General features: G+C 51.9%; 2 protein-coding genes across 11 annotated transcripts in view; both read left to right on the top strand.

Moving 5' to 3' along the window:
• The window catches only part of Plekhm1 (pleckstrin homology and RUN domain containing M1), a 48,115-nt gene extending 45,038 nt beyond the window's left edge, over window positions 1-3,077 (top strand). For all 4 annotated transcript variants that reach the window (XM_042673895.1, XM_042673892.1, XM_042673893.1 and 1 more), the window contains 2 exons: window positions 200-357; window positions 1,058-3,077. In XM_042673895.1, the coding sequence (XP_042529829.1) occupies window positions 200-357; window positions 1,058-1,169 (270 nt within the window). In that variant the 3' untranslated portion in view covers window positions 1,170-3,077. The remainder of the gene's footprint in view (window positions 1-199; window positions 358-1,057) is intronic.
• Window positions 3,078-4,899: 1,822 nt separating this feature from the next.
• The window catches only part of Arhgap27 (Rho GTPase activating protein 27), a 31,179-nt gene continuing 9,178 nt past the window's right edge, over window positions 4,900-26,900 (top strand). The window contains exons 1-3 of one of the 7 annotated variants that reach the window (XM_042673693.1): window positions 4,900-5,084; window positions 5,948-6,080; window positions 7,304-7,990. In XM_042673693.1, the coding sequence (XP_042529627.1) occupies window positions 7,328-7,990 (663 nt within the window). In that variant the 5' untranslated portion in view covers window positions 4,900-5,084; window positions 5,948-6,080; window positions 7,304-7,327. Of the gene's footprint in view, window positions 5,123-5,947; window positions 6,081-7,066; window positions 7,144-7,303; window positions 7,991-12,470; window positions 12,549-23,588; window positions 23,765-26,900 lie in introns of those variants that run through there. The other 6 variants (XM_042673692.1, XM_042673696.1, XM_042673694.1 and 3 more) reach the window with 6 other exon arrangements.

The raw sequence follows: 26,900 nt of genomic DNA, 5'->3' as shown, positions 1-26,900 counted from the left end.
GCCTGCAGAGCAGTGATGGGCACAGTCCTCTAGCAGACCCTAGGTTTCCAGTACAAGAATGGCAATCCTCACACCCCAGTGACCTCAGGGCACAGCTTGACATGTCTCCTTTCCCAGATGGAGCTGAGGGGTCCTCAGGTAGGGCCCTAGAGCACCCACAGCATAGCCACCTAAGGCCCACCTGCACTTGCCTCCTCAGATTGCAGAGGGGGTGTACGAAGGGTTCCTCAAGGCCCTGATCGAGTTCGCCTCCCAGCACGTCTACCACTGCAACCTGTGCACCCAGCGGGGTTTCATCTGCCAGATCTGCCATCATCATGACATCATCTTCCCATTTGAGTTCGACACTACCGTCAGGTATGGGGAATTCACCTGATGCCAGGCCTCACTGCTGTGCAGAGACACACTGAACATCTACTCTGTGTCAGTACGATGGTCCCCAGAGTCATCTGTTCTCTGGGCTTGTAGGACTCCTCCTTCTCTTCCCTGTTGCTGTAGATAAGAGGCCACTGCTAACCCTGAGCACAGGCCCTGACCTCAGTCTGTGAATGGGATGAGGAAGGAGCAATAGCACAAGGCCAGGTAGAATGAGCACTTGCTCTTCCCTGTCGCCAGTTACTGCTCATTAGCAGAAGCCTCCAAATGGAAAAGTGCACCTAGCCTCCTCTTGTCGCAATGGGAATGGTTGGAGCAGCCATTCCCCTTCTGTAGGTATAGACATTCATTCACCCTCGGTTGGTGTTCTGGCTAGGCTTCAACAGGCCTGAGTCTGTTGTGGAAACTGTATTGTAAAGATGGGTGGGAAATAAAGTAGCACTTATTAAAAAAAAAAAAAAGTAAGTGGGATCAGGTGCTAGTGGTAGTGGTTCACACCTGTCATCCTAGCTACTCAGGAAGCTGAGATCTGAGGATCATGGTAGAGGGGGATACGGAGTATCAGCTTACATTGTCTGAAGCAGCTTTTTGCGTAGGCTGGAGGGTAAGGCATAAGGACACCAGCTCTGGCCAGCCCAGCCACAGGGCACATCTGGCCCAATGCTCACTGCTCTCTCCCCAGGTGTGCTGAGTGCAAGACTGTCTTCCACCAGAGCTGCCAGGCCGTGATGAGGAAGGGCTGCCCCCGCTGTGCCCGCCGGCGCAAGTATCAGGAACAGAACATTCTCACCTAACTTCAGTGTTGTGTCCTGATCCACTCAAGGCCACAGGAGCTTCAGCTCAGTCATCCCAGATGGCTTTGTCACCAGCCAGGCTCCACTTGTCTTCCCTGTGAGAAAGACCCTTTAGTGTGCACAGAGCACGGACCTCCCAAAGAAAGGCCAGAAAGGCCGAGTACTCTGTGGCTTCCCATGACCCTCTGCTCCTTAGGTAGGGACACCCCCAAGACCCCTGCCTGGGCCAAAGCAAGTCTTCCATCAGGCCTGGCTCACCTGGCTGGCATGACACCTCCATTAGGGCTATTCACACACTGGAGACTTGGGGGACATTGTCACTTCTACATTCCTGATTCAAAGGCCTAGTTTTTTTAAGGTGGGTTTTTTTCCCCCTTCATGCTTCAACAGAAAATATTTTTTTATTCTTGGCCCTGCACAAGAAACCCCAGGCCTTCCCACCCTGATCAGATGGACAGTGCCACACCAGGCCTGGCCTGGAGACAAGCAAGGGGGCCAGGCAAACAGGCCATTGTGGGACAGGGCTGGTCTGTGGGCTGGTGCCTTTCCTTTACCCCTGCCAACAGCACCAGTGCCATGTGCCAAATTGCCCATCTGTGGGACAGAGTCAGTCCTGATGGCTAACCACCTCCCTGTTCCACACTCCTCACCTGAAAAGCCCTCCCTCCTCAGCATCATAGGCCCCTGGCTCTTTTCTGGCCTTGGGTCACAGTTGTGAGAGAAGCAAGGAAATGGTCCCAACAAGCACTGTGAGCACTTTGAGCCTTCCCTCGTTAGGAGGGCTTTCACCTTGCCTGCCCTCGTCCCACACCCTCCCTACTGCTCCACAGACAGCAAGGCCCACCTCAGGCAGGTTCTCAGGGCCATCTCTGCCTGGCTGGGCGCAGGCCAGGGGATGGCCTCTGATGCCATGGCTGCCAGGTCCCCCCTCTGTTGCTGAGGTGTGCGTGGATTTGTGAGAAGACGCCCTGTGGAAGCCATGAGTTCACAGTTCCTGGACTTGCCAGCAGAATGCTGCCATAGAAGGATTGCCTTTCAAGGGGGCCTCGTAATGGGATTCTGGAATTATCTCAAGGTGATGTTCAGACCCCTGAGGTCTGTGAGGGTAGAGGAGCATGTTCTCTGCTGCCTTCCTCTCCTCTCCTGGACTGAGCAGCCCCTCTGGCCATCCCACTGCACTCAGGCTTGGAGTAGAGCCTCTGGTGGAAATGGAGGCCTCAGGTGAGGAGCTCTGCCTGTCACTGTCAAGAGATGAGCCTTCCCCCACCCTCCCTGAGGTGAACAGCCTGCTGAGTCATCTGCCCTCTGCACAGAGCTGGAAGAATTGTGCAATAGAACAGAGGAGGGTGGTAGGCAGGTAGCAGACACTGCCACACCAGCGTGTTCCTCTGTCTCCATCATGGAATGTGGTACACACTAGTGTCCAGAATGCAAAAGCTTCCTGAACCTGAACCCCGAAGTGGATCTGCATCCCCAATCTACATCCTACAGCCAGCATTAATGCTTCCCCCAAAATATGGTCTGATCACAGTTTTGTTGCCCCAGGTCCCTGAGCGGGCAAGAATCTGGCCTGGGATGGGCCTTGGGCCATAAGCTTCCCTAGGAGACAGCAGGAGGCCCTAATACCTGTGGCCTCCTCCCACCCCTGGGATTCTGAGCATTAGAGCTGGCCCTCTTCCCTTTACCAACAAGCTGCTAATGCTGTCAGATGAGTTGACTTAACCCTTCCTCTCCAGAGGAAAGCTCACATGAACCTCAGTAGTGCCCACACTATTTTTAAAATATTACTTTATGCAATAAACTTTCTAATGAATGGGGCTCAGACCCTGAGAAGTGCTTTGCAATGTATTGAAGGAACTGCTGCTGTGATTTTTGAATGACCTTTTTCAGTAAAGATCTGATCTTTCTAATGTCGTCTGACTTCTGAATCCTAACCTTGCTTCTGTGGGGGAGATAAGCAGCTATCAGAAACCATCTGGTAGCCCCCTTCCCCCCCCCCAACACACACACACCTGTTAGTCACTGGGAACTAGGAGGAAGTCTCCAGCTGGAGGTAAACACTTGCAGGTGGAAAGCTTTGTATACCAGGAGTGGTCAAGGAGAAGAGGGTGAGTAAGCCCCGAAGGAGTCAGCATCCTCTGGGTGGGATTTGGGGATTTCAGGGAGGTTTATTTTCATACCTTTATCAACTGAATTAGCTTCACCCGTGGCTTCTCTTCCTGTGTCTTGAAAACCCCCAACACAAGTCCCTGGTGATATACAGAAGTATAGGAGAGGGAGGCTCAAAGAAGAATGGGTTATTGAGCAAACCTGGAATCAGGGCTTGTGGACTTAGGACCCAAAGTGACTTTTACTTGGCTGCTGACTTCAAGGAGAAGCCGAAGCCGAGGGGCCTATAGGAGGAAGCCCCCTACTGCCCACGGAAGAACAAAAGAAGGAAATAGACTAATTCCTGGGGAATCAGGTTGCAGGAAAGTGGGACAGAAAAAAACACACCCGTTTCTTGCCATTGAAGACTCCTTTCAGCCTGTATGTGGGCATCCCTGTCCATCCAATACCCCTCCCGCCAGCTTCTCCCAAGAAGGAGTGGTAGCCAAGAGGAAAGGAGGGCAGAGACAGGCCCTGGAGGAGGCAGACCCAGTGGAGGGGAGGCTGGTACTGTAGGTTCAACATCCTTGGCAAAGAGCCTGTGACGGCACTTCCCCTTCTGCCTAGAGGAGGATGGACCATTTGGAGACTCAACCCCAAAGAGCTCCTCCCATAATGACGGTAACAATGGCAATAACTACTTAACAACAGCAATAACCACTTAACAGCCTTGTGGTTAGTGCATCTCATTTAATCTTCCCAGCAAGCCCATGAAGTAAGCAGGTAATACAGGAGATACAGATAAGAGGCACTCTCAGCAACATTGGGCATCAGACCTGCCGGACCCCAGGCGAGGACCATAAATACTACCAGCCACTGCCTGCCTGTTTGCTAGATGACTAGAGGCAGTGGAAAAGGATGCATGATGTGAGCAGAAGATGATGCCACAGGCCTTCCCTGGTGGGCTTTAAGAGCCCACCATGAGTCAGGCTTGAGATATCCAGCACAATGTAGTCTCACTGGGCACAATGGTCAGTTACTAGGGAGCTGGTTCAAGAAAGAATATGATTAGTCAGATTCTAGCTAAACGAAGCCTCAGCCCTCCTGGGGTGATATCTGGGTGAGGACACACTAGCCTGAAGCATCCAACTCCCAGCACAACCACTTCCAGGCAACTTCACAATTGTTTCTCTCTGGCCTAGAGCAGGAGTCCACTGGGGTTGGGCTTCTCCACTGGATGAGCGCAAATGGAAAGCAGAGGGTGAAGGCTGCTTTCCCTGGAGGCAGATGATTCCCAAAGGCCTCCAAAGTGGAAGGTCCTAAAACTTCTTTCAAGATCTGGCCCCAGGAAGTTGCTTACTTTTGCCATCCAGCTAAAAGGATGGCTGTCCTCCCCTCCAAAGACGGAGGGAGCTTACAACGGGAGGGTAATATGGCCAGAAGTTAGTGGGAGGCTGCCATCCCCCACAACCAGCCTACCATCCGGGCCCAGCTGCCTACTCCTCCCTGGAGACAGCCAGGTGTGGCCCCGGATCCCGGGATGTGCAGGGGGGAAGGGTGGCGTCTCTAGTCCTGGGGCGCTGGCCCGGCCCAGAGGGGACAGGAAGCCAGGACACCGGGGATTGTCTCTCGCAACCGCAGCCCAGCCCCAGCCTGGGAGGAAGTTCTGTGGAGCGCTCTCCGCCGGTGCCTCTCTGGTTATATTGTTGAACAGGAAACAGGGCAGCGCGGGAGTCTGGCGGTGGAGGAGGGAAGCACCGGACGCCAAGCACCCACGCGCGCCAGGCCGGGGCAAGTGGAAGCAAGGCCGCGGGAAGACGCTCTAAGGTGCCCGGGCCGGAGGGAGGGCGGCGAGGGTGCCTCAGGTAGCCGTCCTCACCCGGGAGCTCCGCGCGCCGCCTCCCCTTTAAACCAAGCTGGAGCAGGAGCTGCGGGGGCCAGGAGGAGGGCCCGGGGGGGGGAGGGGGCGGGCAGATCGCCTTGGGCGAGGGGCTGCCTTCTGCCCTGGGGCGGGGAGGGGGCACCAGGCCGAGATCCCAGCGCCGACGCGGGGGCCCGGGCACAAGGTACCTCCTGCCGAGCGAAGGATGAGTTCTGGCGCTGCTAGGATCCTCCCCGCTCCCCGTCCTTCCCCCGTCCTTCCCCCGTCCCTCCCCCAGGACCTGGGAAGGAGCTGCGGTGCGGGCTCCCTTTCCACCCTACCCGAGGCGCTGAGCTCCGGGGGGCGTCCCTGCCATGGGAATCTCCTAGTTTTCCCAGGCCTGCAAAGGGCCTGCGGCGGGCGGAGGGAGGTGCGTCGGGAACAGACAGCACCGGCATTCCGGCTGCACCGAGATCATAGTTGGTGATTCAAGGTGCAAACAGCCTCGCTCGCTGGGACGGCCCGACCCGCCTCAGCTGTGCGTTTCCAGAGCGGCGCGCCCGCGGCGTTCGGGACCACCGGGGGTGGCGGCGGGATCAGACAGAGGCAAGACCCTACCATTCTCGTTTGTGCCTCCCTCACACCCTGCCGGCGCCCCTCACGCGCACCTCCCCGCAGAGCCTCCCCTCGCTCCGGGCTCCGCCCCCAGTGTCTGCCCTAGGCCCGGCACGGGCGTTAGGGCCCCTCCTCGCCCTCCTACACACAACGGCATTGGGGACTGGGGACAGCCCTACTGTATGGCCTTCTCTGCCTCGTCTTCCCTTGCCAGCCCCAGCTTGGCCTGGTGTCTCCAGCCTCGCCCCCAGAAGCCCCACCCTGGGAGATGGTAGGAGCTGAATCTGCAGCCCACCGCCGGCTCCGCCCATCCAGCCCATGGGCTCCCTGAGGCCCGCCCAGCCAACGTGAGTGCGCCTAGGGGTGGGGGTAGGGGGTGAGGGGAGTGTCCTGCGCGTAGAGTTTGTAGGCTCAGCCCCTAGCTTGCTCGCTGGGCCCCGCCTTCAGGGACCAGAGTTTGCCGTGTGACTCAGTTTACACCCTTTTCCCCCATTGAGGGATGCTTGTGGAGGTAAAGAAGGAGCGCTAGGGGCCTCCTATTAATTGCTCCTGGGGTCCCTCAGCCCTAGCAAGAAGCGGAACTCCCAGTTTGGGGTCCCAAGCCACCTTTGAGGGTCAGGAGACCCGCGTGGTCCATGTAAGTGTTTGGAGGGGCCAAGCACTTCCGGAGACGCCCAGGCAGATTTAACACGTGGGCTCTGCCCCCACCTCACCCCACTTCACCCCACCCCACGCGCCGACACAGCAGGAGCCAGACTGAGCTGGCATAGGGGGCAGGGCTTACAGTGATCACTTGAGAGAACTTTGGAGAACGCTGGGGACACCTCGTGGGTAGTCACTCCAGGAACTGGGGCGAGACCCAAGATAGGGGCGCAGGCCACGAAGCCAAACCTCTGTCGGAGGTGGTCTGGGAGCCGGAGAGGCAGGAGATGGTGCTGGTCGGTCCGTCGGTGAGGCGAGAAACCGCTGGGGAAGGAAAGAAACCGAGAGAACCGGTTCCCCAGCCTTAGTCGGAGAAGCCAAACGCCTTTGAAATGTGCAGGCTCTGGGAGGGGACCAGCCTGGGGGCTGCCCCGGAGCGCTGCCCCAGTCCTGACCCTGCGGGCGGGCAGCGGAGTTTGACGGATTCCCCCCCACGCTCTAGGCCTCCGAGGACAGGAGGGGAGGGAGGGGGGAAAACATGACTCTAATTCCCACTTCACCAACGACGAAACAGGTTCGGCCAAGTTTTAGGCAAATGTAGTGTCCACCTTATCGCCAGTAATCTACCTGTCTTTGAGCCAAGGTTTCCCTGGCAGTAAAACTGGGCCAGTAGTGCCACCCCACTCCCTAGGGGCTGAAGCGAGGCATACCATCAAAGCCACAGAATGAAGCGTCGCAGTTATTCCAGTACTGAGGAGAAGGTTCGAGGTGATGTTTGTTTTTTCTTCACCAAGTTCGCATATCCGATGGGAACACAGAAGCCCGAATGCGAGATGGGGACTCGAACAGCCAGATCTTAGAGCCCTAGGGCGGGCACTCACTAAAATTCAGACGTTCTGACCTCAGTGACCTCTGTCCTTGATTTCAGCAGGGAAGCCAGGGGGGCCGCGCGATGGCGGCGGACGTGGAGGGGGACGTGTACGTGCTGGTGGAGCACCCCTTCGAGTACACGAGCAAGGATGGACGCCGCGTCGCCATTCAGCCCAACGAGCGCTACCGGCTGCTGCGGCGCAGCACCGAGCACTGGTGGCACGTGAGGGGCGAGCCCGGCGGCCGCCCCTTCTACCTGCCCGCGCAGTACGTGCGCGAGCTGCCCGCGCTCGGCGACCCGGCCCCCACCCAGCCGCCTGCGCCCCAGCCGCGCCCGGCGGTCCCGGAGCCCCTGGCCTATGACTACCGCTTCGTGAGTGCGCACGGGCTCCCCGGCCCCGATGGCACCCCTGCGGACTCCCGTGGCCGAGCCAGCTCCCTGTGTGGCCCCGCGCGACACCGCACCGCAGACCCACGCCGCAGCCCAGCCCCAGGCCAGCCCTCCTGCCTGTACGTCCGGCCGCTTGCTCCAGTGCGGCCCGCGCAGTCCCTGGATGATCTGGCGCGCCCGGGCGCCGCGCCGTCCGCAGGCCTCCTCGGGAGTACTGGTCATGCCAAGGCCTGCAGCGTGGCGGGATCCTGGGTGTGCCCGAGACCCCTGGCGCGCAGTGACTCGGAGAATGTCTATGAGGCCATCCAGGATATGCCCGGCCCCGCCCCGCCGCAGGATGAGCGCCCAAAACAGGTAAGGCTGCCGCGAGCGTGATGGTGATGGGCAAGGGGGTGGCGGTTGCACCCGGGGGTTTGTCGGTTTTTTTTTTTTTTCCACCGTGCCTCCTGCCAGGTCCCCTGGCTTCTGAGAAGCTCGATTTCCTCCATGGTGCAACCTTTCAGACTCATGAATTCTGATTACCAATTCCCAAGTGTCAAAGCTCCCCAGAAACAAAGTTTTGTTTTTGTTTTTTGACAATACTAGGTTTGAACCGATCAGAGGCTGTTGATATTATTATTATTATTGTTATTATTATTGCACTTATTGCAACTACTCATGTCAAATCAGCTAGCCCAAACCCTGCTTGGAGTAATCTTTGACAGGTGCATGCCCCCTGTAGTGCCTTCCTAAAATCCTGCCTTGTAAGTCTGCCACTGCTCTGGGGCCGGGGTTGTGTCAGATGAGATGGTGGATGTGTAACTCAGTAGTCTGCTTCACTTTGGGGTTGCTTCGAATATTTCATTCGTGTGTGTGTGTGTGTGTGTGTGTGTGTGTGTGTGTCACTCTTGATGAGATTGCTTTAGAAAGAACTCAGGTTATTTGAGGGTGATTTTCTTCCCTCTCCCCCACTCGAAATCTGGTTGTGTTAACTTGAAATATGGAAACAAGAGTAAATAGAGTAGTGTGTGTGTGTGTGTGTGTGTGTGTGTGTGTGTGTGTGTGTGTGTGTAGCTCTCCTTTGCCTTTTTCACTCAAGGCTGGCACTCTACTATTTGAGCCATAACTACACTTCCAGTATTTTGCTAATTGACTGGTCCTTCCCTGGGCTGGCTTCAAACTTCAACTCTCAGATCTCAGTCTCCTGAGCAGCTAGGATTACAGGCGTGAGCCACCATAGAGTATGTTTTTAAACACTCTTACCTTCTGTGAATGATCTTACTGGGACTCTGACATCTTCAACTTTAGAACTTTTTAGGGAAGGGCAGCCTGAGGTGGGTAAAGATGCAATGAACCTGGTCTGACATCTGCCACTGTTCTGATTTCTCCATCTTGTGGCCATGGTGGAGTACAGCACCTGGTGGGCTTGGACACCAGACCCAGGCCCTGCAACCTGCCAGGGCAAGAGACAGAATGCCAGGACTAGCCAGGCACCAGTGGCTCATGCTTGTAATCCTAGCTACTCAGGAGGCTGAGATCTGAGGATCACGGTTCAAAGCCAGCCTGGGCAGAAAAGTCCGTGAGACTCTTGTCTCCAATAAGCCACTCAGAAAACCAGAAGTGGCACAGTGGCTCAAGTGGTAGAGTGCTAGCCTTGAGTTGAATTGCTGAGGGACAGCACCCAGGCCCAGAGTTCAAGCCCCATGACCAAAAAAGAAAAAAGACCATTTCTCAGTGTCCTCCACCACTCACAGTAGGGCAAGCTCCCAGTGGCACACTCCATTTCTCTCCACAGCATAGATCCTAGTAATGGTGCCCTGTGTGTCCCTCCTCTCCATGCACACACACCTGAAGTGGAGAATGGCCTTAACGCTGACTCACTGCATCTAACTCAGAGATAGAGAGCAAAGGATGAATTCATGGCCAGGGCTCAGCAGGTTTGCCCAAGGGCTACCACTCTAAGCCTCTGGACCAAAAGGAGACTTTTCCTTTACCCTAAGATCCTAGCATCTCCTGAGAAAAGAAATCACACCCCTCCCCTCCAGCCACCAGAGCCTCTGTTCAGTGTCACCTTTGCCCCATTCCTTCCTGCCGCTCCCAGAATGTTGTCAGATGCAGAGGTTTGTGGTGAGGTTGTACTCACATGAGAAACCGGGGTGTCTGCTAGAGACCTGAGCCGTGGGCAGAGACTCCGCTGCCTGATCCCACTTGTGACCCTCAAGGACTCACTTAGCATCTCTGGTCCCATTTCCTCCTATGTGCTAAGTGTAATAGCATAAGTACCACATTCCCTGTGATCACACTTGACTCCTGGTCAGTTATAGCTCTCCCTGATACTCTATCCTGAACAAACTCCAGGGATAGGGAGTTGGTGCTCCCCCTGGGAAGGAAACCCCACCTGTGCACTTCCTTGTTCCAGGCAGGCAGTCTGTGGGAAGGAATTTTCTGAAAGGTGAGCCTGCCTCTTTTCCCCAGAGGATGCAGATGTGGTGCATCCTCTCCCCCACTAACATGTTCATGAAGCATGAATTAAGGGAATGCCTGCCAGGTTCCAGATGAGCCTTTAGATCTAGAGATGAGTAAGGCATTGCTACCAACCTAAGAGGTGCATTCTGTGGGACAGGAGGCCAGTGGGAGGCAATAGATGCCTCTGTCTAGCATGGTGTAGGCCATCTGCGATGGAGCTACCCTGAGGGTCCTCTAGAACATGGGCAGGGGGAGGTGTGGACACCTGGGGACTATATACATCCAGACCTATAGGGCCTGGCTAGCACTCGGAGATGGAGTGTGGGTTTGGGGTAGCGGCATCTGCTCCTCAAACAGGGTTTCATGGGCCTTTGTCAGGGATTTGGACTTTATCCTGTAGCTATTGGAAGACTTGTTGTGAAGAAAGAAGGGGCCATGAGGAAAGGCCCCGGTAGCCAGGGCTGTAAGAATGGCCAAGGACCTTTGTTGTCTCCTGGGCAAGGGCTGGTGATGGGACCTTCTTCAGGGTCTGAGAACTGTTAGGCTGGGGGAAGGACAGGGCTATCAAGTTGAGTGCTAGCTTCTCACTCACACTAGTCAGCAGACATGGTTTTGTTTGCTGAGGACATGAGGAGCAGTGGGGTAAAGGAAAGTCCGGGGGTGGGGGGCGGGGGGCTGGGAAGGTGGCTCAGTGGTAGAGCACTTGCCTTGCATACCTGAGGCCCTGGGTTCGATTCCTCAGCACCACATAAGCAAAAAAGAAAAAGGAAAAAAGCAGGAAAGTCCTGGGGATAGAGTTTGCCAAAGGAATAAAACAAAAGCTAGAGAGAGGAAACAGCCAGGGAACAAGGAAGAAAAGCAGGAGCATGCTAATTAGAAGCCAAGGAAAATGTCCAGAAGAAAGGGAGGGGATAATGGTGCCAGGCATGTTGGTACATACCTGTAATCCCAGTATTTGGAAGGTGGAGGCAGGAGAATCTTGAGTTTGAGGCCAGTCTGAGCACAAAGGTAGAGATTCTGTCTCAACAATAGAAAAAAAGCCAAAAGATTTGGGGGTGTGACTCGGTTGTTAGAGTACTTGCTTAGTATACTCAAAGCCCAATATACAACACCCCAAAAGAGGCGCAGATAAATGGAAAGGCCAAGTTTTGTTTTGTTTTTTTTTTTGGTCAGTCGTGGGGCTTGAACTCTGGGCCTGGGCGCTGTCCCTCAGCTCTTCAGCTCAAGGCGAGCGCTCTACCACTTGAGCTACAGCACCACTTCTGGTTTTCTGGTGGTTTATTGGAGATAGGAGTCTCACGGTCTCTCCTGCCCGGGCTGGCTTTGAACCGAGATCCTCAGATCTCAGCCTCCTGAGTAGCTAGGATTACAGGCGTGAGCCACCAGCGCCCGGCTTTTGTTTTTAAAGGCCTTGGGATATTTATCTAAAGTGGCCACCAGAGGGCCAGCTGAGGGCAGAGGGCAGTAGGTCAAGGGTAGGGTAGTAGATATGGAGACAGCTGGGAGAGGCTTGACAGCAGGAGGAAGGAAATGAGGAGGGAGTACAGAAGCTCCCCCGAGTTTCAGTGGTAGATAAAGCTGGTGAGGGAGAGGCTGAGGATGATGAATGGGATTTCTGGAAAAAAGGTGTGGCCCAGAATGCAGGAGCACTCATTTAAAGACGACACAGGCACAGGGTCCTAGGGAAGGGCAAAGCAATCAGCTGGGTATCAGCAGGCCAGAGACCCCACAGGAGGGGGGAATCCCTACCAATGACAGTATAGTCTTTGTATAGTCTTGCTATTCACCAGTCACTCAAGCAGCACTTATGGAGTACTTTGTATATACTGGTCACCAGGTTGGATATAGGGGACATACAATATAATGGCACAATGTCTCTAAACAGTGCTGTGGGCCCTCACTAAGGCCTGCACACTGAGCTTGGAATGCAGCACAGGCATATAAAATAAAATATGCCTAGAGAAGTTTAGTGTCTGGTCAAATGTCCCACAGCCTGAGTGTCCAAGCTATATCCAGCCAAGTCCATTCTAGACTTATTGACCTCAAACCCCACCCTGGCTACCAAGCTTAGTCTCAGCCAGGTGGCCTTCAGGGTTGGCCACACTTCTGCAAGAATAGTACAAGCTGCAGTGGGGCAGATGCCCCCAAATTTACATGGCATTAGGGTTAGGGAAGGCCCTGAAGCTCCCTCAGAAAAGCTCGGTAGCAATGCTGCCACAAGGTGGCCTCTGCGCCCCTCCCCCAAGGTGTGGCCACCTTCTCTGCCCCAGCCCCAGAGGTGGGGCACCTCAGGGCTCAATCTGGACTGGAGCCCGCCTCCACTGCCCAGGCATTGGCCGCTGGCAGGACAGAGTTACAACCCTGTGCTACCACTTCTTGGACAAACAGGCAGGGAGGTGCCACACCTGAGCCTGCCCTGGACAGAGCCCTGGGGCTCTCGTTCTTCCCTCCTCTGCTGCCAGGAACTGTGAGTGACCCATGGCCCAGGGAACTATGGGAGCCCTGGGAGAAAAGGACAGGCTAGGGTTTTTCTTCACTCTCTCTCACCTCCCTCTCGGACCTTCCCCTACCTGGCTTCCTTGTACACTTCCTGGGATAACCTCCTTCCAACAGGCCCATTACTTCATTACACTGCAGGCCAATGGGAAGAGGTGGAAGGGGTTGGTAAGAGCTGGGAATATAGCCCAAAATAAGGGGATCCAGTGAGTCTCCTTGTCCCTCCCTTCTATTCACCCCTCCCCACCCCTTAGTCTCCTAGAAAAGGCCACTGATTTCTTCATACTAGACTTGCCTTCCCCTCCACCCCCCCCCCCCCCCCCCCATGACCCAGGAGTCCAGTGCCCAGCCAGACCTGTTTTGGGAATGAGCACATTCATAGGGTACCCCCTTCCTTCACCACACATCCTGGCCACCCAGAGCTCTCCTCACCTCCAGCTCCCTCCCCTGCAGCCTGGGATGTGGCCTTTTGTCCTCTGAACAGCTCTCTGGAGCCTGGGTTCATTGTCACTCTTAGTTTCTGGTTCCCTTTAGCTTGGAAGCCTCAAGTTAGGTTTAGGACTAGTTCTCTCCTTCCTGCTTCCTCCTGAGCCTAGCAGTTGGCCAGCTCTGAACCCATTTTCTCTGCCCTTCTAGGACTATATAGTGTGGGAAGGGATGGGTCTCAGTGCTGAGTGCCAGCTTCTGTTGGCTGGTCAATGCCAGACACTGGAGTGTTGGAAGGCCCTGATTGTGGTGGAGGGGGTGACAGGGACCGTGCTCTACTACAGCTTTGGCAGGATTGGGAGCTGGACCTGGGCTGATAAGCAAGGGGACTGATGTGTGGGGGAAATGAGGCTGCTTGGACTGCAGCCACCCAGCATGAAGTTCCTGGTTAAATTCAGGAAGCTCTGTTTCTAAATTGAGGAAGAATTCTAATGTTGAGGGGATTTCCAGAACTGCTGCCTGGCCAAGGTGAGAGGCCTTCAGGACTGGGCCCCCTGGAGACCCACCAGCCTCCTTTGCTTCTGGCTGGAGGAACAGGGTCCCCTCCTCTAGCTTTGGGAAACAGGAGCTGCAGGTACTTCCTGATCACAAGACTGGAGCTCTCCTGGGCCTATTCCAAGGTGTGAATTACTATATCCTCCCACCCCCTATAAAATGAGTTAATCTCATTGAAATGTTTGGATAGCAGAGACATTTCAGTCTATTTCTGCTAGCATTTGGGTTTCTTCTTCTGTGTGTTTGATTTCTTAGGTGTTTGTGATGGGTTTACGTGGTCAGCGTGCCACAGTGGGCTGATGCTTCCTGCTTTCTAGCTCACACTTGTGTTCAGTAAGGAAAGGGTAATGCTGTACCAGGCACTGGGAAGGTAACAAGAATTAAGGCCCTTGGTCTCAAGTAGCTTACTGTCCAGAAAGCAAGTCTGGCTAACAAGAAGGGTGCTGGTGGCTTACTCCTGTAATTCTAGTTAGGAGGCTGAGATCTAAGAATCATAGCTCAAAGCCAGCCAGGGGAAGAAATCTGTAAGACTATTATCTCCAACTAACCACTACCATCACCACCACCACCAAAAAAAAAAAAAAAAAGCTAAGGGACAGCACCTAAATCCTGAGTTCAAGCCCCAGGACTGGCACAGAAAAAAAAAATTATTGTGGGTTTGTTTGTGCCTGAGCAAATGGTTTTACTGAGTTTCTCATAGACATAAAGAAAAATAGTGGGGCTGGGAAGGTGGCTCAGTGGTAGAGCGCTTGCCTTGCATGCCTGAGGCCCTGGGTTCGATTCCTCAGCACCACATAAACAAAAAGAAAAAAGCCGGAAGTGGCGCTGTGGCTCAAATGGTAGAGCGCTAGCCTTGAGCTGAAGAGCTGAGGGACAGCGCCCAGGCCCAGAGTTCAGGCCCATGACCGGACCCAAGAAGAAAGAAAGAAAGAAGAAAGAATATTCTCTATTTAAGGAACATGATGTTCCCTGTAGATAAATCGTTTGTTGTTTATTCAGCCTTTCATATCCTTAGAATTCTTTCTGTTTTGTTTCTTTTCTTTCTTTTTTAAAAGTTTTCTTTTGTGCAAGTACTGGGGCTTGAACTCAGGGCATAGGTGCTGTCCCTTAGCTTTTTTCCCCTCAAGGCTTATACTCTACCATTTGAGCCACTTATTTTCATCTTTGCTAGTTAATTGGAGATAAGAGTCTCACCAACTTTTCTGCCTGTGTTGGTTTTGAACCACAGTCCTCAGATCTCAGCCCCCTGAGTAGCTATCAGATCTCAGCCCCCTGAGTAGCTAGGATTACAGGTGTGAACCTCCAGCACCTGGTAATGGTTTTTTTGCTTTTTATAATTAGTGGTAATGCTGTTGGGAGCATGCAGACTTTGTTCTGATAAGAGCCATCCAATCATTACCTGCTGTCTCTCCTCAACCTATTTTGAGGCTTAACCTTCTATTTCATCCTTTTATTTGGCTTTATTTTTTTGTACTTGCCTAGAATCTCTTGGTAGTATTTTCTTTCAATCATAATTGCCTTTTTAAAGATCACATTTCTGGTATGTGTGACATGGCTGTACTCTGCAGTTCAAGAATCCAGTCTCCTCATATTTCATTTAACAACTCTTATCCCGTACTTGGTGTTATTATTTCTGACATATTTCTAACTTATTGGTTGACCTTATGGGGATTTTCTGCTCTGATCAGGTTGCTATTGATTTCCTTTTACACTGGATTATGTTTTCTATTCATTAATGGCTTGTGCTCCCTTCCCTGGAGTCCCTAAATCAAATGTGTTTTATAGGCTGTGTACTGCTGGGGTTTCTTGTCAGTACTCCCTTCTGTAACCCACAGAACCTGTCAGTCTGTAGACTCCTGTCTTTTTCAGCCTAGAAACACCTCTTCATTGCAGTCTTGTTTCTTTTTATGTATTCCTTCATTTGCATGTTAGCTCTCCTGACTAGGTTCTCCTGGTTGCTTACCTTTTTCCTCTTTATTTCTAGCTTTGTGAACTTGGGCTCTGCCATTTGAGATCTATCTTCTGCTTGAATTCCCAGGCTACAAATTTAAATCTCTAGGTGAAAAACTTTTCCTTCAGTTAGTACAGTGATATCTTTTAAGTCATAAAAAATGCTTTTTGGTTGTTGTTGTTAATACTGAAACATGAACTCAAGGCCTTATGCTTACTAAGCAGGCACTCTACTACTTGAGTAGTAGTCATGCTTGCAGTCCTGTTTGCTTTATTTTTCAGATGGGGTCTCATGCTTTTGCCAAGGGGCCAGGCTATAGTTTATATGTTCTGCATAGCTGGGATGATAATCTTGTGTTTTTTGTTGAGAATAGGGGTCTTACTAGTTTTTTTGTTTGGGCTGGTCTCAAATTACAGCCTTCTCCAACTTTACCTTCTTTTTTGTTGTTGTTGTTGATAGTGGTGGTGGTGGTGGTGGTGGTTGTGGAGCTTGAATTCTGGGCCTGGGCACTGTCCCTCAGCTCATGAGCTCAAAGCAAGTGCTCTACCGTTTGAGCCACGCCTCCACTTCCAGTTTTCTGGTGGTTTATTGGAGATAAGAGTCTTACAGACTTTCCCTACCTGGGTTGGCTTTGAACCACTAGGATTATAGGCATGAGTCACTATTTTTTCTTTTTAATTTAATTTTTTGCTTGATTTAAATCTCAAGAGGCTTTTTGTTGTTGTTTAAGTAGTAATTGCAGTTCCTAGTTAATCTGTCTCCTTGAATTTTCTTTAAAACTCATAGTACTTTTAAAATGGTTTTTTGTTGTTGTTGTTGGATTTTTCTTTTTTGGTTGTACTGGAGTTTGGTGACCATGAGTATAGGTAGCTGCGGTAACACACGTATTAAACAGTAAATCTTCCTTTGTGTGTGGTGGTTGACAGGCCGCTGGAAGGCAGAGGCAGCTGGGAAAAGCCACTTCCTTATACACCACCTGTCCCAATTATACACCAACCACCTGTCCCAATTGGGGGCACTAGCCCGAAACTATTGCAACTCTCAAAACAAGTTCAGTGCTAAAAGTCCCTACTGACCCCAGCCATATAAACCCTGCTACAACCAGACTCTGGGCAACCTCTCTGATCCCAACCAGGGAGTTTGCTCAGGAGCGTACCCCAATAAACTTTCCTTTCTTCACCTTTACCTCCTCTTGCCCGTTCTTTCCTCGCCTAAAACCTTACAGTGGTAGCATTAGAACTCAGGGTCTGGAGCTTACTAAGCAGCCACGCTACCCATCATTTTTTGTGCTATGTTTTGTTTTGGTGATGCTGGTGCATGGATTCAAGGACTCACAACTACTCAGTTTGCTTGCTTGGCTAGTGCTCTACCATTTGAGCCAAAATCCCAAGCCTAGCATTTTGCTGGTCATTTTGAAGATGGAGTCTAACAGACTTGTCTGCCCAGGATAGCCTCAAACTATGATCCTCCAGATCTTAGCCTCCTATGAATCTAGGATGATAGGTGTGATGTACCATGTCCAGTAATAGGATGAAAAGAGGTCTCAGAAACTTTTTTTACCCAGGGTAGCCTCAAACCTCAATCTTCCTGATGTTAACCTCCCAAGTAGCTAAGATTCTGTCAAGGTCAGGAGTTCTCCCCATCTCCTCTGTGCTCCCAGGCTCAAGAGCAGTCAGAGTCTTGCTCATCTGTTTAGCTTTCCATCTGCTCCTGGAGATGCAAGATCTGGTACAAAGCCACCCTATACCCTCTTCCCTGGGTGTGAGGGCCATCAACAACCAGCTTAGAACTATTAAAGGAAAAAAGGCTGAGAGCTGCTTATCCAGTAAGCAAAAGCCCAAGTTTGAACTCTGGTTCAAACCCCATTACTACACCCCATCCCACCCCTTCCCCTCATATACAAATTCTAAGCATCTTCCTGTTTCACACCTGAAAACTTCAGCGTGCATCACTGAAATATGCTGTCCTCCATTACCTCCCCACCATGGTGGTACCTAAAAGGTTAGCACAAGCCCCTCAATGTCAGCTAAGACCCAAGCCCCAGGGTCTTATTTCCTGTTGTCCTAATCCATCGCTCTCACAGCTGGCTAGCTTCATCTCCGATGCAGCCTAGGGCCATACATGCTACATGTCTGTGACCTCCAACACTTTTAAGCAACTGCATCATCCTCTCCTTTGCTTGACACTGAGGAATTCAAGAGAACAGATAAGATCTGTCTGCCACTTGTGGGAGCACTTCCAGAGCAAGAGGGAGGTACCTGTGGTCCTACTGTACTGCTTGAGAACTGGTCCTCTGAGCTGATAGGGTCATCAGGCTCAAAAATAGCTGGTGTGAAGGAAGCAGGGGTGGTGGGTGACCCGTGGCTTCTGCAAGCTGAGGAGAGAGGGCAATTTTGATTTGGGACCTGGAGGGATACAGGGGCCTGGAGATAGAGCTATGTTGTTTATCTCACAGGTGGTATGCATGCGTGCTAGTAGGGTGAGCAACAAGGTTGAGGGAGGGTAGAAGAGGTGGAGCCTGGGCCTGAGAGGCTATGGAAGGGGAGAAGAACCAAAAGGCATGACTGCAGCCAGGGCACATACCTTTCTTTCTTTTCTTTTTTCTTTTTGTCGGCTATGGGGCTTGACCTTGGAGCCTGTGTGCTGTCTCTGAGCTCTTTTTCTCAAGGCTAGTTATCACTCTACCACTTTAAGCCACAGCACCACTTCTGGTTTTCTGGTGGTTAACTGGAGATAAGAGTCTCCTGGAAGCCAGGCCACCAGTGGCTCATGACTATAATCCTAGCTATTCAGGTGGCTACAATCGGAGGATCGAGGTTCAAAGCCAGCCTGGGCAGGAAAGTCCTTGAGACTTATCTTCAACTAACCACAAAAACCAGAAGTGGCGCTGTAGCTCAAGTGGTAGAGTGCTCACCTTGAGCTGAAGAGCTGAGGGACAGCTCTCAGGCCCAGAGTTCAAGCTTCACGACTGACAAAAAAAAAAAAAAGTGAGCCACCAGTGCCCAGCTCATCTTTCTTTTCTTTCTTTCTTTCTTTCTTTCTGTCAGTCGTGAGGCTTGAACTCTGGGCCTGGGCACTGTCCCTCAGCTCTTCAGCTCAAGGCAAGCGCTCTACCACTTGAGCCATAGTGCCACTTCCCATTTTCTGGTGGTTAGTTGGAGATAAGAGTCTCAAGGACTTTCCTGCCTGGGCTGGCTTTGAATTGCGATCTCAGCCTCCTGAAAAGCTAGGATTACAGGTATGAGCAACTGGTGCCCAGCTCCAGCTCATCTTTCTTTCTTTCTTTCCTTTTCTTTCTCTCTCTCTCTTTTTCTTTTGTTCTTATACTGGGATTTGAATTCAGGGACTCCAGCTCTTGCTTGGCTTTTTCATTCAAGGCTACTGCTCTACCACTTGAGCCACAGTGCCCCTTCCAGCTTTTTCTGAGTAGTTTTTTGGAGATAAGAATCTCCAATCGTGATCCTCAGATCTTAGTCTCCTGAGTAGCTAGGATTACAGGTATGAACCACCAGCACCCAGAATACCTTTTTATTTTTAAGAGAGAGAAACTGAGTTTTGTGGAAATGCCAAAGGGACAAAGATAATATAGAAGGAGGGTCTCCACCTCCCTTAAACAGAGGCCCCCGGCTGGGAATGAATGTGTCTTTGTGGTAGAATGCTTGCCTAGCAAAGCCTTGGGTTTGATTCCTCAGTACCATATAAACAGAAAAAGCCAGAAGTGGTGCTGTGGCTCAAGTGCTAGAGTGCTAGCCTTGAGCATAGAGAGGCTCAGGGACAGTGCCCAGGCCCTGAGTTCAAGCTCCAGGATTGGGGGAGAGAGAGACAGAGACAGAGACAGAGAAACAGAGACAGAGAGAGAGAGAGGCTTCCCGAGAGGAAGCAGAAGCCATGAGGGCCTAGGGTTCATACTTTCCTGTCTCCTTAACAACTCAAAGCCACAGCCTTTGCCAGCTGGGAGGTTCCTTGATGGGTCATTTCAGATTACCACAAGCCCCAGTAGGCCTTGCTGGGCCTCTGCCAGCCTGGACTTACAGCACCGGTGTCCTAAGCCCGTGAGGAGCCTCACCCCAGATCCCGCCTACCAGGGAGGATCTGGCTGCCCTCTAAGGTCATTAGTGGCTTGGGGCAGAGTCCAGTGGCAATGGCACCCAATCGAAACCCCACACTAGAAAAGCAGAAGCACACCCTGCTTTCTCACCACATCCCTGTGGGTGTGGGAACTTAGAGGCCTCCTGGGCTTTCACAGAAACCAGCCCTGGGAGTGGGGGAGGGAGAAGGACAGTCCCTTTATATAGCTGTAGAAACGGAGGCCTGGAAATTCCAGCATTAGCCAGGCACCAGTGGCTCATGCTTGTGATCCTAGCTACTCAGGAGGCTGAGATCTGAGGATCACAGTCTGAAGCCAGCCCACACAGGAAAGTCCATGAGACTGTTATCTCCAATGAGCCACCAAAGAGCCAGAAGCAGAAGTGGGGCTCAAGTTGGAGAACCTCAGCCTGGAGTGGAAAAACTAGGGGATAGCCCCCAGGCCTGAGTTCAAGCCCCAGTTTGAGGCATTCCAGCATTGCTCAGGGAGAAACTGAGGTGCATTCTACCCAAGAACGCATGTTGCTAGACTCCTGCTCCATTGTTTTCCTTCTATTTAGCATCCTATACCTCATGCATCCAAGTAAGGAGATTCCATTGAACTGTGCTGCCTGTCCCAGGCTGCTTATCTGAATCACCCGGATAGCAGCAAAATGCTCTGCCCAGCCAGCCCTCAACTCAAGCCAGTTCCATAAGAATTAAATGGGTATGCTCCCCCCCAGCACCCCTCTGAGGACCCCATATGGTTCTCACCATTCCCCTCCCCCTGCACACTGGTGGACACGTAGCTTTGGGCCAGGCTCTGATAGACACAGAATGAGCCCCAGCCACTGCCCTGGAGGAGACATGGAGAAGGACTCATGGTCTGACACCACTGAGCAACTTAGAGGCTAAAAGCACAGTCCTTCCCACCCTCCCTGCACTGAGCCTGCCCAGTGAGGAGGCTGTGTCCCTCACCAGCCCCCAAGCCAGAGCCAGGGCTGAGTCTCTGCATTGAGAGATTCCTTCCTTCCTTCCTTCCTTCCTTCCTTCCTTTCTTTCTTCCTTCCTTCCTTCCTTCCTTCCTTCCTTCCTTCCTTCCTTCCTTCCTTCCTTCCTTCCTTCCCCTTCCCTTCCCTTTCATTCCCTTCCCTTCCCTTCCTTCCCTCCCTCTCTTCCCTCCCTTCTTCCCTCCCTCCATCCTACACTAGGGATCAAACCCAAGGTCTTAATACTAGGCAAGTGTTCTACCACTATAGCTGGAGCTATACCCTCAGCCATTTTGTTTTTGAGGCAGTATCTTGTCACTACCTTTGTCTAGACTGGTCTTAAACTTGAGATCCTCCTGTTTCTGACTCCTGAGTAACTGGAATTACAGGTATATACTACCAATTCTGCATTGTGTGTGTGTGTGTGTGTGCGCGCGTGCACGCGCTCGTGCACCTACATGCGTGTGCCAATGCAATACTGGAGGTTAAACACAGGCCCTTGGGCATTGTCCCTTAGCTTTTTCACTCAAAGGCTGGCACTCTACCACTTGAGGCATAGCTCTACTTCCAACTATTTTATGGTTAATTGGATATAAGAGTCTCATGAACTTTCCTGCCTGGGCCAGCTTTGATCTTCAATCCTCAGATCTCAGCCTCCTAGGATTATAGGCATGAGCCACCAGTGCCCAACTTTCAAAAAAATACTTTTTTTTTTTTGTCGGTTGTGGGGCTTGAACTCTGGACCTGGGCGCTGTCCCTCAGCTCTTCAGCTCAAGGCGAGCACTCTACCACTTGAGCTATAGCGCCACTTCCGGTTTTCTGGTGGTTTATTGGAGATAGGAGTCTCATGGTCTCTCCTGCCCGGGCTGGCTTTGAACCGCGATCCTCAGATCTCAGCCTCCTGAGTAGCTAGGATTACAGGCGTGAGCCACCAGCGCCCGGCTCAAAAAAATACTTTTGAGATAGATACTCACTAAGTAGCAAAAGCTGTCCTGGAACTTGCCTGCCTCAGCTGCCTACGTGCTGAGGCTACAGGTGTGTGCTGCCATGCTAGTGTGATTTGGGATATTTCTTTTGCCTTTCATCCAGAGAACTTGATTTTCCTTTTGTATCTAGCCCTATCTGTCCTCTCCTAGGAAAGCTTTGGAGAGGAATGAGGTCTGTTTATTGTCTCCCCTACCCACTCCATGTGCTTCCTCGAAGTGTGAAGCTGTGCTTGAAGGAGGTACTGTTGTGGTTACCACCCCTTCTTGTTGGAGGAAGCAGTCTACCAGAGGCCTCAGTGCCAACTTGCTGTGGCTGAGACCAGGCGGAGCTGCCTGGGTTTGCTCATTCCCTAGACACATTTAATGACATATACAAAGCCTGGCACCAGTAGCTCACACCTATAATCCTAGCTATTCAGGAGGCTGAGGTCTCAGGATCACAGTTCAAAGCCAGCACAGATAGAAAAGTCTTGCAAGACTCCTTTTTTTTTTTTTTTTTTTTTTTTGCGGTTGTGAGGCTTAAATTCTGGGCCTGGGCCTGGGCTCTGTCCTTGAGCTCTTCAGCTCAAGGCGAGAGCTCTACCACTTGAGTCACAGCACCACTTCCAGTTTTCTGGTGGTTTATTAGAGATAAGAGTCTCACAGACTTTCCTACCCTTTGAACCTCAGATCTCAGCCTCCTGAGTAGCGAGGATTACAGGTGTGTGACACCAGTACCTGGCTATAAGACTCTTACCTTCAGTTAACCAGAAAAAAAAAAAGCTACAAGTAGAATTATGGCTCAAGTGGCAGAGCAGTAGCCTTGAGCAAAAATAAAACAGAAAAAAAAAACTAAGAGACAATGCCTGAGTTTAAGCCACACACACACACACACACACACACACACACACACACACACACACACACCATATATGAGACCTCTTTCTCTGCACCCTTGGATTGATTTTCTCTGGGGGTTGAGATTTGGGAGAGTCCAGCCATGAGCTCCTGAGGGCAGAGGACAGCAGGCCCTGCCCTTTCTGCACTCTTTCCTAGTTTCCCATGCCTCACTCCACGAGTGTCATATCCTGAGCCCACAGCGGGTATAGGAGAAGAGAGGTCATGGGCAGGAGTATGCCTGGAAGAAAAGACAGCCAAGATACCACATAGTCCTTGAGTCTAGCAAGGCAAGCATTTTAGGGAAGAGAGAATTGGGGTGGGTGGGGCAAGGCAAACAGCTTGGAGAGAAATAGAAAATAATATGGTCCCCATGGCTTGGAGGAGCATCCCCAGTTGCTCACCTAGGGTGTGTGTCCACTGCATGTGGCTGGGATACATACATACCTGCATGAGAAGACAGAGGGAGGAGAAGTCAGGGAGGAAAAGAGGGAAGCAGGTCCCCTTCCTCCATTCTTAAAGATCAGGGGTGAAGCACACAGGAGTAGGAGATGTTGACACACAAGAATGGGAGGCAGATACATCTTGCTGACCAAATCTGAAAGAGACAGACCCAGGGTCCAGGCAGGCAGATAGTGATACAGTCCAAACCCCTTTTCCCTCCCTCCCTCCTCATGGCTGGCAGGGTCCAGACACCCGCAGCCTCATACCATGTCTGCACAGACCCCCTTCCTCTTTGGGAACCTCTCCCCCTGCAGAAGCTTCCTCTTTCCCTTTCCACCCTTCCTGCACCTTGGGGAGTGTGCAGGCACTCACTGGCCTGTTTCCAGCACAGGAGCTACTAAGTCAACATAGGCCTGAATCCCCACAGCTGCCCCTGTGCACACACTATCTGTTCATTCCTAGCCCGCCCACAGCTGAAATGGGACCATCTATCAGGCTTCTCTGGACTACATCTAGGCCTGGGTGCTAGTCCTGCTGGGTCCTCAGATCCCTGAGTGGGGCAGTCAGAGGAGTAAGGAGTGCATACAATGCCCCAAACCAGCACCCCCACCCTGCTAGCCCGATCAGGCAGCGTCTGTCTCAGGCTGCACTTCCGCAGCCTGACAGGAAACCCGCGGCAGTCTCAGCCTCCCGCCATATCAAGACAACTTCTTGTTTCCTGGTTGCCCTGTGCCAGCTGGGGTTGTGTCCCTTGGCTCCACCCCACCCACCGCCCCCCCAAAAAAACAAAACCCCAAAACCTTCCCAGGCTTCATCCTAGCAGCTCTAAACAGCCAGGATGGTGGATGTGATTGCCAAACTCTCCAGGAGGCAGAATCGGGCGCTGCGGGCACAGGTAGGGAGGGAGGGCTGCAGTGGCCAGCTCAGCGTCTGCTGGGGTGGCAGAATGCTTGGGGGTGGTGCTAGGGGCTCCTGGTAGGCTGCATTCCTACCCTGATAGGAGCCCCAAGACTGGGGCTCTTCTTTTCCTGTTTCTTTCTCAGAGGCCCTGCTGAGAACACAGCGGTGATGTTCTAGGGAACTCAGCTGGGAGCAAAAGAGGCAACTGCCACCTGCGTAGGGACAGGCTAGGGAATTGGAGGCCAGGGGTCACTACCCTGAGGAAGTGGGCAGGGGCAGCTGGTGTGCCGAGAGCCAGGGTCTGTGTTGGTTCAGTCCTCTGGCCTAGGTACAGAAGCCACTTCCTTTTACTCTCTTGGTGTCCAATGGTCCCTCTCTAGGATACAACCTGAACCTTGGGTACCATAGTCTGACCTTTTTGTCCTGGGCTGAGGCTATAGCTGGACTCCCCAGGAGCAGTCAGAACCCAACAAAGATCTCCCAGAAAAAAAAGAAAGAAAAAGAAAAAGCAGCTCTTAGCGCTGTGGGAGTCCACAGAGAGTTCTCGAACTAAAGGGACCTTTAAGGGTGCGGTGGTCCTGCCCCTCTCCAAGCTTTCAGCACTGAGAAGAGGGAGTGGACTTGGCCTCCTTGCCTCTGGGAGCACACTGGCCCCAATCCCCAGCAATCTGTCAACTTTGCCTTCAGGTAGCTCTGATATTCTTAAGGGTGTGTGTGTGTGTGTGTGTGTGTGTGTGTGTGTGTGTGTATCTGGGCTCTAGTGACAAGGACTGGAGTGACTCTAGAAAGACTCAGGGCCTTGTTAGGTTGTACTGACAGTTCACATGTTTGGCAGAGATTTCTGTCCCCCAAGAGGGATCTATAAGATCTGGACATTCTGTGTGTGCACAAGCATGCACATGCGTGCCAGTCCTGAGGCTTGAACTCAGGGTCTGGGCACTGTCCCTGAGCTTTTTTGCTCAAGGCTAACACTCTACCACTTGAGCTTCAGCTATACTTCTGGCTTTGGGGAGGCTAATTGGAGATAAGAGTCTTACATATTTTCCTGCCCAGGCTAACTTGAAACTTTGATCTTCAGATCTCAGCATCCTGAGTGGTTAGGATTATGGGAGTGGGCCACCGGCATCTGACCAAGATCTAGACTTTTGTCTTTGCCTTGCTTGGGTTGGCTGAACCTGCTCAGATTCCTGGGATGTGCTGCCTGGATGCATCCCCTCCCCACAGGGCCCTGCTCTACTTTCTACCTGTCCCCATTCTGCTACCTTAGCTTAGTACCTGCCATGTGCAGAATGCAGGAAAGAAAGTGGCTTAAGAGAATGGCTGCCATCTTTATAATAGAGTGCTAAAGCTATCATTAATTTAACTTTTTATTGGAAAAGTTTACTATCTTCAAATGTACATATTTTTACCAATAGAATATGATGAAAAGCTGAAGTCTGATTTGGGTTTCAGTGGATTTGGGCTCAGGTGAAGAGACATTCACAGCCAGTACTGGGGCTTGAATTCAGGGCCTAGCAACTCTTGCTTGGGTTTTTACCTCAAAGCTGGTGCTCTACCACTTGAGCCACAACTCCACTTCTGGCTTTTTGCTGGTTACTTGGAAATAAGACTCTCGTTCTCATGGATTTATCCTCACAGGCTGACTCTGAACCTGGAGTTTGAAAATGTAACTTTGGGGTTGAAGATATGGCTCATTTGCTAGAGCACCAGCCAATGAGCAAAAGGTACCAAGTTTGAGTCTGGCCTCAAACAAAAAGCGAAAAAGAAAAAAATAGGACTCTCTATCCCTCAAGTAGGGTTGCTGTTCTGGGAACACTAGAGGAATTCAGAAGAGGTCTCTAATCTGGAACCTGAGCTGATCTTGAAAGAGGAAAAGGAGTCAGCCAGGTGAGAAGGGAGGAAGGTGGCCAAGACAGCCAACGCCTACAGGACTCACAGCAGAAAGGGTGGGGACCTGTAAGTACGCAGAGCTATTGGAGCTTAAAAGTTCAAGGCAAGAGGCAAGGAGGGGCAGGAAATCAGGCGTAAGCACTGGCAAGTGATAGATGGCCTCTTGTGCCCAGCTAAGGGCTTAGACTTTGCTCTGCAGCCAGCAGGGAACCAGGAGGTGGGAATCAGGCCAGCTTCTGTTCTTTGAGGGCATGAAGCGTGGCAGGCTTGTATTCCATGTGATCAGCCACCTGTGATAAATCCCCTGTCTCCCTGCTACCACTTCTATCTCTAGTCCGTCTGGCTGTCATCTCTCTCGTTATCTAGTACTGATTCTGACACCTGCAAAGCAACCCCATATCCAGAGGTAGTGCTGATTCTAATCCCAGAGCTTTCTGGGATGAGATGGAAGGCTAGTGAGAGCTCATGGTGGGGCTGATTGCGATTCTGAAAGGGACCACAGAAGAGGTGACCTCAGCCTTTCCTTGTCCCTGTAAGTGCAGTCAAGTATAAGAACTAGGCTATTGATGTTTTTACTGCTGTTGTTGTGCTGCCACTGAGGGCTTGAACTCCTCTCAGCCTTTTTACTCAAGGTTGGCACTCTACCATTTGGGCCACACCTTCACTTCCTGCTTTTGGCTAGTTAGTTGGAGATAAGAGTCTCACAGATTTTTCTTCCAGGATTGGCTTTAAACTTTTTTTTTTTGGGGGGGGGGTGGGTCCGGTCATGGGGCCTGAAGTCTGGGCCTGGGCACTGTCCCTCAGCTCTTCAGCTCAAGGCTAGTGCTTTACCACTTGAGCCACAGCGCCACTTCCGGCTTTTTTTTCTTTTTGCTTATGTGGTGCTGAGGAATCGAACCCAGGGCCTCAGGTATGCAAGGCAAGCGCTCTACCACTGAGCCACCTTCCCAGCCCCTGGCTTTAAACTTTAATCCTCAGATCTCAGCCTTCTGAGCAACTAGGATTGCAGATTGAACCCTAGGGCCAGCTTGGTATTTTATCATTATTATTATTATTTTGGTTGGTCATGGGGCCTGAACTCTGGGCCTGGGCGCTGTCCCTCAGCTCTTCAGCTCAAGGCTAGCACTCTACCACATGAACCACAGCACTACTTCCGGCTTTTTCTGTGTATGTGTGCTAAGGAATCGAACCCAGGGCCTCGTGCATGCAAGGCTACCACTGAGCCACCTTCCTAGCCCTGG

This window comes from Dipodomys spectabilis, unplaced genomic scaffold (assembly GCF_019054845.1).
Source record: "Dipodomys spectabilis isolate Male_0828 unplaced genomic scaffold, ASM1905484v1 ptg000018l, whole genome shotgun sequence".
Classification (NCBI taxonomy): Eukaryota; Metazoa; Chordata; class Mammalia; order Rodentia; family Heteromyidae; genus Dipodomys; species Dipodomys spectabilis.
The sequence above is the reverse complement of the archived record's forward strand: the minus strand, read 5'-3'. Positions and strand labels throughout refer to the sequence as shown.